The 13,060-nt window shown below is 44.7% G+C and overlaps 1 protein-coding gene across 1 annotated transcript; it reads left to right on the plus strand.

Annotated features, from left to right (window-relative positions):
- The first annotated feature begins 6,957 nt into the window (after positions 1-6,957).
- On the plus strand, positions 6,958-7,896 carry LOC141997459 (olfactory receptor 12D1-like). The gene has a single exon (XM_074969840.1). It carries the CDS (start codon positions 6,958-6,960, stop codon positions 7,894-7,896), a length of 939 nt encoding a protein of 312 aa, XP_074825941.1.
- Positions 7,897-13,060: the final 5,164 nt, after the last annotated feature.

Raw genomic sequence — 13,060 nt, forward strand, 5'->3', positions numbered from 1 at the left:
CTAAACCTCCCCCACTGCAACTTGAGACCATTACTCCTTGTTCTGCCATCTGCTACCACTGAGAACAGTCTAGATCCATCCTCTTTGGAACCTCCTTTCAGGTAGTTGAAGCAGCTGAGAGTCCCCCCTCATTCTTCTCTTCCGCAGACTAAACAATCCCAGTTCCCTCAGCCTCTCCTCATAAGTCATGTGTTCCAGTCCCCTCATCATTTTTGTTGCCTTCCGCTGGACGTTTTCCAATTTTCCACATCCTTCTTGTAGTGTGAGGCCCAAAACTGGACACAGTACTCCAGATGAGGCCTCACCAATGTCGAATAGAGGGGAACGATCACGTCCCTCGATCTGCTGGCAATGCCCCTACTTATACATCCCAAAATGCCATTGGCCTTCTTGGCAACAAGGGCACACTGTTGACTCATATCCAGCTTCTCGTCCACTGTCACCCCTAGGTCCTTTTCTGCAGAACTGCTGCCGAGCCATTCGGTCCCTAGTCTGTAGCGGTGCATGGGATTCTTCTGTCCTAAGTGCAGGACTCTGCACTTGTCCTTGTTGAACCTCATCAGATTTCTTTTGGCCCAATCCTCTCATTTGTCTCGGTCCCTCTGTATCCTATCCCTACCCTCCAGCGTATCTACCTCTCCTCCCAGTTTAGTGTCATCTGCAAACTTGCTGAGGGTGCAATCCACACCATCCTCCAGATCATTTATGAAGATATTGAACAAAACCAGCCCCAGGACCGACCCTTGGGGCACTCCACTTGATACCGGCTGCCAACTAGACATGGAGCCATTGATCACTACCCGTTGAGCCCGACAATCTAGCCAGATTTCTATCCACCTTATAGTCCATTCATGCAGCCCATACTTCTTTAATTTGCTGGCAAGAATACTGTGGGAGACCGTGTCAAAAGCTTTGCTAAAGTCAAGGAACAACACATCCATTAATTTCCCCTCATCCACAGCAACAGTTATCTCTTCATCGACGGCAATTAGATTAGTCAGGCATAACTTGCCCTTGGTGAATCCATGCTGACTGTTCCTGATCACTTTCCTCTCCTCTAAGTGCTTCAGAATTGATTCCTTGAGGACCTGTTCCATGATTTTTCCAGGGACTGAGGTGAGGCTGACTGGCCTGTAGTTCCCCGGATCCTGCTTCTTCCCTTTTTTAAAGATGGGCACTACATTAGCCTTTTTCCAGTCGTCCTGGACTTCCCCCGATTGCCATGAGTTTTCAAAGATAATGGCCAATGGCTCTGCAATCACATCCGCCAACTCCTTTAGCACTCTTGGATGCAACGCATCCGGCCCCATGGACTTGTGCTCGTCCAGCTTTTCTGAATAGTCCCGAACCACTTCTTTCTCCACAGAGGGCTGGTCACCTCCTCCCCATGCTGTGCTGCCCAGTGCAGCAGTCTGGGAGCTGACCTTGTTCGTGAAGACAGAGTCAAAAAAAGCATTGAGTACATTAGCTTTTTCCACATCCTCTGTCACTAGGTTGCCGCCCTCATTCAGTAAGGGACCCACACATTCCTTGACTTTCTTCTTGTTGCTAACATACCTGAAGAAACCTTTCTTTTTACTCTTAACATCTCTTGCTAGCCGCAACTCCAGGTGTGATTTGGCCTTCCCGATTTCACTCCTGCATGCCCGAGCAATATTTTTATATTCTTCCCTGGTCATTTGTCCTATCTTCCATTTCTTGTAAGCTTCTTTTTTGTGTTTAAGATCAGCAAGTATTTCACTGTTAAGCCAAGCTGGTCGCCTGCCATATTTACTATTCTTTCTACACATTGGGATGGTTTGTCCCTGTAACCTCAATAAGGGTTCTTTAAAATACAGCCAGCTCTCCTGGACTGCTTTCCCCCTCATGTTATTCTCCCAGGGGATCTTGCCCATCAGTTCCCTGAGGGAGTCAAAGTCTGCTTTTCTGAAGTCCAGGGTCCGTATTCTGCTGCTTTCCTTTCTTCCTTGTGTCAGGATCCTGAACTCGACAATCTCATGGTCACTGCCTCCCAGGTTCCCATCCACTTTTGCTTCCCCTACTAATTCTTCCCGGTTTGTGAGCAGCAGGTCAAGAAGAGCTCTGCCCCTAGTTGGTTCCTCCAACACTTGCACCAGGAAATTGTCCCCTACACTTTCCAAAAACTTCCTAGATTGTCTGTGCACCACTGTATTGCCCTCCCAGCAGATATCAGGATGATTGAAGTCTCCCATGAGAACCAGGGCGTGCGATCTAGTAACTTCTGCGAGTTGCCGGAAGAAAGCCTCGTCCACCTCATCCCCCTGGTCCAGTGGTCTATAGCAGACTCCCAACACGACATCACCCTTGTTGCTCACACTTCTAAACTTAATCCAGAGACTCTCAGGTTTTTCTGCAGTTTCATACTTGAGCTCTGAGCAGTCATACTGGTCCCTTACATACTAGGTAGACTTAATCCTGCCTCAGCATGGTGGGGAAAGGGGAAAGAAAATGGACTTCATGACCTCTTGAGGTCCCTTTTATTCTTACATTTTTATGTTTTCTATTAAGGATTAGCCTTTCTCAAAAAATGTTGATTTTTTTCAGCGGGATATACCTGCATCAGGAATCAAATCTAGGAGGTCTGGATAGTAAAGCATAAGCTCCTACTGCCTTGGCTAAAAGATACAGTTCTGTTGAGCAAGGCCTTTGCAACACATCAGCCTCTCCACAAAACCTAGCCTCCACTAGAGGGGGACAGAGCACCCCATCAAGTGAGCTGAGGGTTAGGTGCCTAACTCACTTAGGTGATTGTGTAAATTCCACCAGGTGCCTATCTGCATCTTTGGGTGACTAAATACAATTGGAAATATGCTCTAGTCCCTGAGCTCTGGAGCCAGATTATGTCTTCCTCAGTTCTGTTCAGATGCTTATACTTCAATTATGTTACCCATTGATTTTAGTATATGTGTCTGGGATTTGCAAAGAGGCCTGTGCACCCAACTCACACTGAAAGTCATTCATTTTAATGAGACTTGGCCATTAATATCCCTCCAACAACTTTGTTCTCAGCTGACATCCTTTGCTTCTACAACCTCTACATACCATACTAGTGTTTGGTGTTTCTCATCCTCTCACAAGGAACTATTTCACTACACAAATACTGCTCACTGAAATTGAGTGGTTCTGCTCATAAAAACATCTGCAAATCAGTTGCTTTTCTTTATGCTTTTCAACAAACTCTAGTCCTCACAATATTGTCAATTTCCATCTTTCTGGCAAGCATAGGTCTTGTTTATTTTCTAATTCAAATTCTCAGATGGTACAAGAATCATGTCCCAGATGGAAGGCAATGTCCCTGCTGACAGTTTGGTTGTTGCAGAGAGTGTGACTGTGATAAAAGGTGGCTCATTTGCACACGGTTCAAGGTTTGCTGAGCATCCAGTGTTCAATCCTCTCCGAAATCTCCCCCGCAGTGGACTTTATCCCATGCCATTGTTATTGTCATAAATATAAAGGGCAGGGTAAACCCCTTTAAAATCCCTCCTGGCCAGAGGAAAAATCCTCTCACCTGTAAAGGGTTAAGAAGCTAAAGGTAACCTCGCTGGCACCTGACCAAAATGATCAATGAGGAGACAAGATACTTTCAAAAGCTGGGAGGAGGGAGAAAAACAAAGGGTCTGTGTCTGTCTGATGCTGCTTTTGCCGGGGACAGAACAGGAATGGAGTCTTAGAACTTTTAGTAAGTAATCTACCTAGGTATGTGTTAGATTATGATTTCTTTAAATGGCTGAGAAAAGAGCTGTGCTGAATAGAATGACTATCCCTGTCTGTGTGTCTTTTTTGTAACTTAAGGTTTTGCCTAGAGGGATTCTCTATGTTTTGAATCTAATTACCCTGTAAGGTAGCTACCATCCTGATTTTACGGAGTTGATTCCTTTACTTCTATTAAAAGTCTTCTTGTAAGGAAACTGAATGCTTTTTCATTGTTCTAAGATCCAAGGGTTTGGGTCTGTGGTCACCTATGCAAATTGGTGAGGATTTTCACCAAACCTTCCCCAGGAAGTGGGATGCAAGGGTTGGGAGGATTTTGGGGGGAAAGACGTGTCCAAACTACGTTTCCCGTAAACCCAGATAAAGTTTGGTGGTGGCAGTGGAAATCCAAGGACAAAGGGTAAAATTAATTTGTACCTTGGGGAAGTTTTAACCTAAGCTGGTAAAAGTAAGCTTAGGAGGTTTTCATGCAGGTCCCCACATCTGTACCCTAGAGTTCAGAGTGGGGAAAGAACCCTGACAGTTATATTTCAGATTCAAAAGGAAATCCGTTTATCCAGGTATGATATGGAACTTAATAGCTTATAATGATTCACACATCTTTATCTAGAGATGCAAAACCTCAGTGTTCCCAGATTATGAAATCTTTCTTTCTTTCTTCTAGTTCATATTTTTCTTTTATCACTCCTCTCTCAATCTCCCCATTTTATCTTTTTCATTCTGTTTTCATTTGATTGGTTTACAGAGGATATGAGCTGACTACTGACTCTTGGAAGCAGCAAAAGCGACACATGAGGTACTGGAATACTTGGGAGCTGCCAGAGCGGTGGGGTGGAGGGGTGGAAAGAAAGAGAGACTGGTCACCATGTTTATGGTTGGGAAGGAATTTTCCTCCATGTTAGATTGGCAGAGGCCCTGGGAGTTTTTCACCTTCCTCTGCAGCATGGGGCAGAGGTTGCTTGCAGTTTTAAACTCATAGGGTCCTAGAGCTCAAGCTCCAGCCCAAGCCCGGACAGCTACATTGCAATAAATCAGCACCTTATCCCAAGCCCCACAAGCCCAAATCAGCTAGCATAGGCCAGCAACTGGTTTTTAATTGTAGTGTAGACAGATCCAAAATCTTTGAGTCTATGCTGGGCTCTGCCTGGCCATGTCCCAGAACCAGCATCTGGACTCTTCTACCTATGACCCTGGCCTCTTGGATAAATCCCTTCTACTACCATCCGCTAATATAATTAGCCCCATTGCTTAAGTCGTAGGAGCTTGTGCAGCAGTGCTCACAGTTAAGCCCATTATGATGACATATAATGGCAGTTTTATAGGTAAACATAACAGAATTAATGCAAAAAAACCCCAACACTTATGTGAATGAACATTGTTTAAGTTGCAAAGTGAAACACTAACTCAGCAGTGAGAAAACATCAGTTGTCTGTCGAACGTAAATTCTGGTCTTTTTGGTGTGTATGCATTATGACAGAGACTTTAACTGGATGATCACATAGCCTATGTCTACACTTGGAGCAAGGGGTCTGATTCCCAGCTAGTGCAGACATACTCATACTAGCCCTGCTTGAGGTAGCATGCTAAAATAGTAGTGCAGCTTTGGAATCATGGCCGTGGCAAGAAGCAGCATGGGCCAGCTGCCACAAGTAGAAACCTACCCAGACCCCATGGGTACATACTTTGGGGGGCTAGCTTAGCATACAATCATCGGACTGGAAAGGGCCGAGAGGTCATCTAATCCAGTCCCCTGCACTCATGGCAGGACTAAGTATTATCTAGACCATTCCTGACAGGTGATTATCTAACCTGCTCTTAAAAATCTCCAATGATAGAGATTCCACAACCTCCCTAGGTAACTAATTCCAGTGCTTAACCACCCTGACAGTTAGGAAGTTTTTCCTAATGTCCAGCCTAAACCTCCCTTGCTGCTATGTAAGCCCATTGCTACTTGTCCTATCCTCAGATGTTAAGAACAATTTGTCTTCCTTCTCCTTGTAACAACCTCATATGTACTTGAAAACGGTTATCATGTCCCCTCTCGTCTTCTCTTTTCCAGACTAAACAAACCCAATTTTTTCAATCTTCCCTCACAGGTCATGTTTTCTAGACCTATAATCATTTTTGTTGCTCTTTTCTGGATTTTCTCCAATTTGTCTGCATATTTCCTGAAATGCGGCACCCAGAACTGGACACAGTACTCCAGTTGAGGCCATATCAGCATGGAGTAGAGGGGAAGAATTACTCCTCACGTCTTGCTTACAACAGTCCTGCTCATACATCCCAGAATGATGTTCCCTTTTTTTACAACTGTTTTACACGGTTGACTCATATTTAGCTTGCAGTCCATTATGTCCCATAGGTCCACTATGCCACTGCTTCCCACTGCCTGGGCTACACTACTATTTTTAGCACACCTTCTGAAGCAGAGCTAGCATGGGTCCATCAACACAAGCTGGGAATAGCATCCCCAGCTCCAGATGCAGATGTGGTCATATTGTTTTCTTCCACAAGATCCTTTCTTTGCTCAGTGCATAGGACAGATACACAAGGGGCAAAATTATGGTGGCCTGGGCAACTGTACATGATCTGGCATTTCCTTGCTTTAAAGTTCTTAACTTTACAAGCGAATAAAACTTTCTAGCTAAAGATATATAGATAACACATTACCCCTCTCTACCTCCATTTCCACAACTGTAAAATGAGGAGACTAACCCTCAGCAGCACTGGGAACATAAGAACATTTGAATGGCCACACTGAATCAGACCAGTATCCTTTCTTCTGACAATGGCCAATGCCAGGTGCTTCAGAGGGAATAAACAGACCAGGTAATCATCAAGTGATCCATCCCCTGTCGCCCATTCCCAGCTTCTGGTAAATGGAGGCTAGTGACACATCCCTGCCCACCCTGACTCATAGCCATTGATGAACTCATGACTCATCCTCCATGAACTTATCTCGTTAATTTTGAACACTTTTTTAGTCTTGGCCTTCACAACATCCTCTGGCAAAGGTTTCCACAGACTGACTATGTTGTGTGAAGAAATACTTACTTTTGTTTGTTTTAAACCTGCTGCCTATTAATTTCATTTGGTGACCCATTTCACTGGGAAGGTTTAATTAATGACTTGCAGGCAATCTGGGACACTTGGGTGGAAGGTGTTCATAGAAATACAAACTGCAAGGATTGTTACATCTAGCGCGTCTCCCTCCTCTCTTCAGCGATGGAGAACCAGACAGAGGTGAGCGATTTCATCCTCTTAGGCCTGACCAATCTCCAGGGGCTGAAGCACTTCCTCTTCCCTTTCTTCCTCCTGCTCTATATGGCCAATGTGTTGGGAAATGGGGCCATCATAGTCATGATAGTGGCCGAGCCCCGGCTCCACACCCCCATGTACTTCTTTCTGGGCAACCTCTCCAGCCTGGACATCTGCTTTTCTACGGTTGCTGTGCCCAAGATGCTGTCTGGTTTCCTGTCTGAGCACCAGACCATTTCCTTTGCCGGTTGCCTGGCCCAGCTCTACTTTTTCCACCTCCTCGGCAGCAGTGAGGCCATGCTTCTGGCTGTCATGGCCTATGACCGCTATGTGGCCATCTGCAACCCGCTGCGCTACAGGCTGGTCATGAGCCCACAGACCTGCCTGCTCCTGGCAGCGGCCACCTGGTCCATCGGCTTCGTGCATGCCCTGATGTCCACAGTCATGACCTGCCAGCTGCATTTCTGTGGCCCCAACCTCGTCTACCACTTCTTCTGTGACATCAAGCCCCTGCTGAGCCTTGCCTGCGGCAGCACCCACCTCAACCTGACCCTGCTCAACATCGATGCCGGGGTCCTTGGTCTGAGTTCCTTCATCCTTACGCTCTTCTCCTACATCTACATCATCTCCTTCCTCCTGAAGGTCGACTCACAGGAAAGTAGGAGAAAGGCCTTCTCCACCTGCGCATCCCACCTCACCGTGGTGTTTCTTTTCTATATGCCATCCATTAGCAATTACATGATTTCCTTTCCAGGTTTCCCCTCTGAAAGAGACATGATACCCACCCTGATGTATTGCATCATCACCCCAGTTCTGAACCCCCTGATCTACACCCTGAAAAATAAGGAGGTGAAATCCACTCTGAAGAAATTCCTGAACAGAAAACTTTTCCCTGAAAGAATATGAGTTAAATGAAGGGAAACCCCATTCATTTACAATTAAAACACCTTTAGTCTTTGTTGACCTACAGATTTTCATAGCCACGCTGCATTTTTTTCCCCATGTTTTCTCCTTTCTGGTGTCTCTACAGGGCAGAATTAAGGTTATTTGGGTACCCTAATGTCATTTCTTAGAACCTATTTGGATTCTGTTTAACTTTAATGGTGAATATCCAGTGTGTATTTTGGAAAAATGAAAGCATTCTTGTATTGTATTCTACTCCACATTACTGACATATATCCTGTGATGGAGAAACTTTCAGTTAGAAGCACAATGGAGGTGAAGAGGGAATGACCATTAATCATATAAATAAATAAAATCATTGAAATATAGCCTATGCACAATATATCAATGAGTTTTGGTTATATAGGAAGTTGGTAATTTCTGTAACAGAGTAGAATTAAGATGATTTGGGTTCCTTATTTGTGTATTTCCAGAAATCAACACATCAGGATTTCTTAAACCTTAATTGAACTTCTTGGATTTTAACACTTGTTTTGAATAATTAAAACATCTCTGTAATGTCTTTCACTCCTGTTTACTTTATGTGCACTCTCAACCTTTTCTCCATCTTAACATAGATTTTGTATGGGAATTGAAAAAGAGAAAATGGAAATGGAATATATATATGTAGGTACCATTCAGCACTGGGCACCGGGTTCTTGAGATCTATCCTGTGTCTTGCTCAAAAAGTAAAGTTAGCGATTGGAACTAGAGCATAGGAGAACAATTTGTGTTAGCCACAGGAAACTAGAGAGTAGAGGACAATCCACAACAGGCAATGTAGGTGGGTGGGTCAAATATCCTAGCAGAATTTCTTCATCATTACTAGCTGTGGGACAAATGTTAAAATTAATTGTTATTTATTAGTGGTATATTACAGTAGCTCTTTTTGGCATCAAATGAGAGTAGAACCCCATTGACCGTAAGAAAACATAGTGAGAGACTGACCCAACTCCAAAGACATTTCAGTGTAAAACTGTTCCACCAAAAAAAGTCACTGGAGTGGGTGAACTGGATACTGGTTCCCCCACCTTGCAGACTTTTCACTTAGTCCTTAGTCCGTCCCATGCTTTGCTGCACATTGAACTACCCACATTTTCCATCCTTGCCAACTGCCCTGCTCTCCAAATCTTCCCATTTCTTGATGAGGTGCTTGATGTTGTTCAGAACTGTTCCTTTCCATGTTATTTGCAGTATTCCTCCTTTCTTCTTGTGTGTTTGGCTTCCATTCAAGGGTGGTATTTGGTAAGCGTTCTTTTTCCATTCTCAGTGCCTGTCCCAAGCCTGGATCAAAAAGGAGGAGAGTTGGTCAATGGGGCAGCTTCCCATCACCATAAAAAAAAAAAAGTTCTATCTAAGAAACTATTCACCTTGCAAAAGAGGACTGTAACCACCAAGCAATAGAATCCTTCTAGTGCTGTCTTTCCCTTTCTCTCTCATACCCTGTCCCGATTTATTTAATGCAAAGTGGAACAGTTTCGACAGGAGAGATTGAGGGAGCCCTGTTAGGGAACCCAGAGGGATGGGGGGTGGCTGAGGAGCCCACCCTCCTTGGTATATGGGTAGTGGAAGAAGGTCCCTGCCCATGGGGACTGAATGCCTTCCAGGGAAAGGAGGCACTTCAGTCTGCTTGTGAGAGGTTTGAAGTAAGGGCAGCATTATGGGAAGCTGCCAGAAATCTTTCAAGTTTGGTGCTGCTTCAGCAAGGGCTGCTGAAAGGTTGTAAATTAGTTAGGGGTAGTTAAAGATGATTTGGCACAACAAGGTTTAAAGTCAAAAGCAGAGTTAACAGACTACCTTTAGAGACTGGAGCTGGGACTTGGTCCTGGGGGAATGGAGAGAAAGTGCAAAATGGCAGGGTTTGCAGGAGCAGGTAACAACCCCCACTCTTCTCCCAGAGCCAGAATGAGAACTTGGGAATAAGGGTTCCCTACTGTTTCAACCCAGGCAGCCTACCCTTGGCTCAGAGCTGGGAAGGGGGACACTAAGGAAGGAAACTGGAATCATGCTTGCTGGAAGCTCACCTCAATAAACATCGAATTGTTTGTACCTTTGGACTTCGGGTATTGTTGCTCTCTGTTCATGCGAAAAGGACCAGGGAAGTAAGTGGGTGAAGGAATAAGCCCACTAACAAGCCCCACATCAGAATAATGCATAGCCCAATGGTTAGGCGATGCACCAGAGATGTGGGACACCCCTGCTTAAATCCCTTCTCCCCCTTAGGTCGCTAGGGGACTAGAACCTGGGTCTCTGACATCTCAGGTGAGTCTTGTAACCACTGGGCGAAAAGTTATGAGGGAGGTTCCCATGCAGGCCCATTTTGTATGAGCTCACCTACAGGGGCCTGAGTTCTGACCATGCCTAGATCCAGTTCGCCTGCTCAAAGGAAGAAACATTAGGTGCATAGGGAACTTTGACTGCAAGAACTTGGGCACCAAATTTAGGCATCTCCAGGGTTTGGAGGGGTTTTTGTGAATCCCAACATGGCCTGTTTCTGGGATTTAGGTGCCCAAAGTGTCAGGTAGGTGTCTAAACCCCTTTGAGTGTCTAGCCTCAGATGCTTGAAATAATTAATATTAATAACAAGGGGGAAGGATCTCAGTACAAAGCAGGAAAAGAACATGTTAAAGAATAGTTTGGTAAGTTGGATGCATTGAAGGCCTTGTCTACACTTGCAAGTTAGAGTGCATTAAATCAGCCCCGGACGCCCTAACTCCTGAGGTTTCCACACTGGCGAAGCACTTAGAGTGCCTGGACTCCGCAGCTGGAGCGCCCCTAGTAATCCACCTCCAACAAGAAGCATAGAGCTTTCTGCACCTGGGCTGAAGTGCTGCAGTGTCAGTGTGGACAATGTGTTGCATTACTGCACTGTGATTGGCCTCCAGAAATGTCCCATAATCCCTTGAAGTCAAGTGACCACTCTCACCATTGTTTTGAACTGTGCAGCAGATATGTGGATATCCCCTTTCAAAGCTCCGTTTCTCACAGCCGGCTGCTTATCTGCTCCGGGACACAAAGCAAACCATTACTGTGGAATGCTCCTGCTTCAGAGGCAGGCGTTTGTGCGTGTGTGTGTGAGAGAGAGAGGCGGGGGGTGGGAGCTGATGTTGGGGTTTCCCCCTTCTCCCTGCCGCTGTCTGAACTTATAAGACAGCTTGCTGACACACGCTCTGTCCCTCAAAACACACTGTCTCTCCCCCCACATACACACAACACACTTCCCTGTCACACTCCACCCCACCATTTGAAAAGCAACTGGCAATCTAGTAGGATGCCCTGGGACAATAGGATTGGAAAACCTGCATCATGTGATGCTGTGCCTGCCCCATTAGGCGTTGCAAACCCTTTCCAAAGTACACTGCAGCCACTTGCACACTGGGATAGCTACCACAATGCACTGCTCTCTGTGGCATTGCAAGAGCTGCTAATGCGGACCTGCTCCACCGTCACAAGGAGCACAGTGTGAACACACAGCAACGCTTTTCCTGCTGCTGTCTCTGAGGGTTGGTTTAACTCCCGGCACTCTACATCTGCAAGTGTAGACGTAGCTGAAGTCAGCAGAACCTCATGAATGTCATCCTAGAATATATACAGAACTAGCTGAAGCAATCTTGGAACCATTCATGATCATCTTTGAGAACTCTTGGAAGATGGGTGAGGTCCCACGGGAACAGAGAAGGGCAAACATATCTTCAAAAGGGAATAAAGAGGGCCTGGGGAATTATAGACAAGTCAGTCTAACTTTGATACCTGGAAAGATACTGGAACCAATTATTAAACATTCAATGTGTTCAAACCTAGAGGATAATATAGCGATAAGTAATAGCCACCATGGATTTGTCAAGAACAAATCATTTCAGACCAATCTTATTTTCTTCTTTGACAGGATTAAGTGGATGGGGTGAAGCTGTAGATGTGTTTTATCTTGATTTTATTAATCATAGAATCACAGAATATCAGGGTTGGAAGGGACCTCAGGAGGTCATCTAGTCCAACCCCCTGCTCAAAGCTTAAGGCTTTTGTTACAGTCGTTCATGACAGTCTCAGCATCAAACTAGGGAAATAAGGTCCAGATGAAATTACTGCAAGGTGTATTCATAACTGGTTTTCAAAGACTAGTTATCTATGGCATGCTGTCAAACTAGAAGGACATATCCAGTGGAGTCCTGCAGAGGTCTATCCTGGGTCTGGTACTATCCTATATTTTCATGAATGACTTGAATGGACGTATGATTCTAAAATTTGCAGCTAACACTAAGCTTGGAAGGGCTTCAGGCACTTTGGAGGACAGGTTTAGAATTCAAAATGATGTTGATGAATGGGAGTATGGGTCTGAAATCAAAAGGATGAAATTCAACAAAGAAAAGTGCAAAATGCTACACTTGGGAAAGAAAAATCAAATATGCAAATGCATAATTAGAAATAACAGGCTAAGCAGGAATACTGCAGAAAATGATCTGGGGGTTATAATGGATCACAAATGGAATATGAGTCAACAGTGTGACGGTGTGGCAAAAAGGGCAAATGCCATGCTGCAGTGTATTAACAGCAGTGTCATGTCTATTTTTTTAATCGTACTTAATTTTTTTGAGTTAATTGCAATTAATCAACAGCACTAGTTCAGAGTCTTCAAATATGTAAAAGGTTGCTATAAAGAGGATAGTGATAAATTGTTCTGCATGTCCACTGAGGGTAGGATGAGAAGGAATTGGCTTAGTTTGTAGGAAGGGAGATTTAGGTTAGATATTAGGAAAAAGTTTCTAACTCTATGGCTAGTTAAGCTCTGGAACAGGTTACCATAGGAAGCTGTGGAATCCCTGTCACTGGAGGTTTCTAAAAATAGACTAGACACACACCTGTCAGGAATTGCCTTCATTTACATGGTCCTGCCTCAGCACGGGGTGGGGGGCTGGCCTACATGACCCCTTGAGAGCCCTTCCAGTCCTACACTTCTATGTTTTCTATGAAAGGACTGGCTTTTCTTTAAAAAAAATGTTGATTTTTTCATCAGAAAAGTAAATCTCAATTTTCAGCTGGAAATGTCAGCATCAAGAATCAAACCTAGGACCTTGGGATAGAAAAGCACAAGATTCTGTTGCATAGCTAAAAGATACTGCTCTGTTAATAA

This window comes from Natator depressus, chromosome 13 (genome assembly GCF_965152275.1).
Source record: "Natator depressus isolate rNatDep1 chromosome 13, rNatDep2.hap1, whole genome shotgun sequence".
Lineage (NCBI taxonomy): Eukaryota > Metazoa > Chordata > Testudines > Cheloniidae > Natator > Natator depressus.

Excerpts from the sequence above, each read along its gene's own strand:
- LOC141997459 (XM_074969840.1), top strand. The coding sequence starts at position 6,958 with ATGGAGAACCAGACAGAGGTGAGCGATTTCATCCTCTTAGGCCTGACC.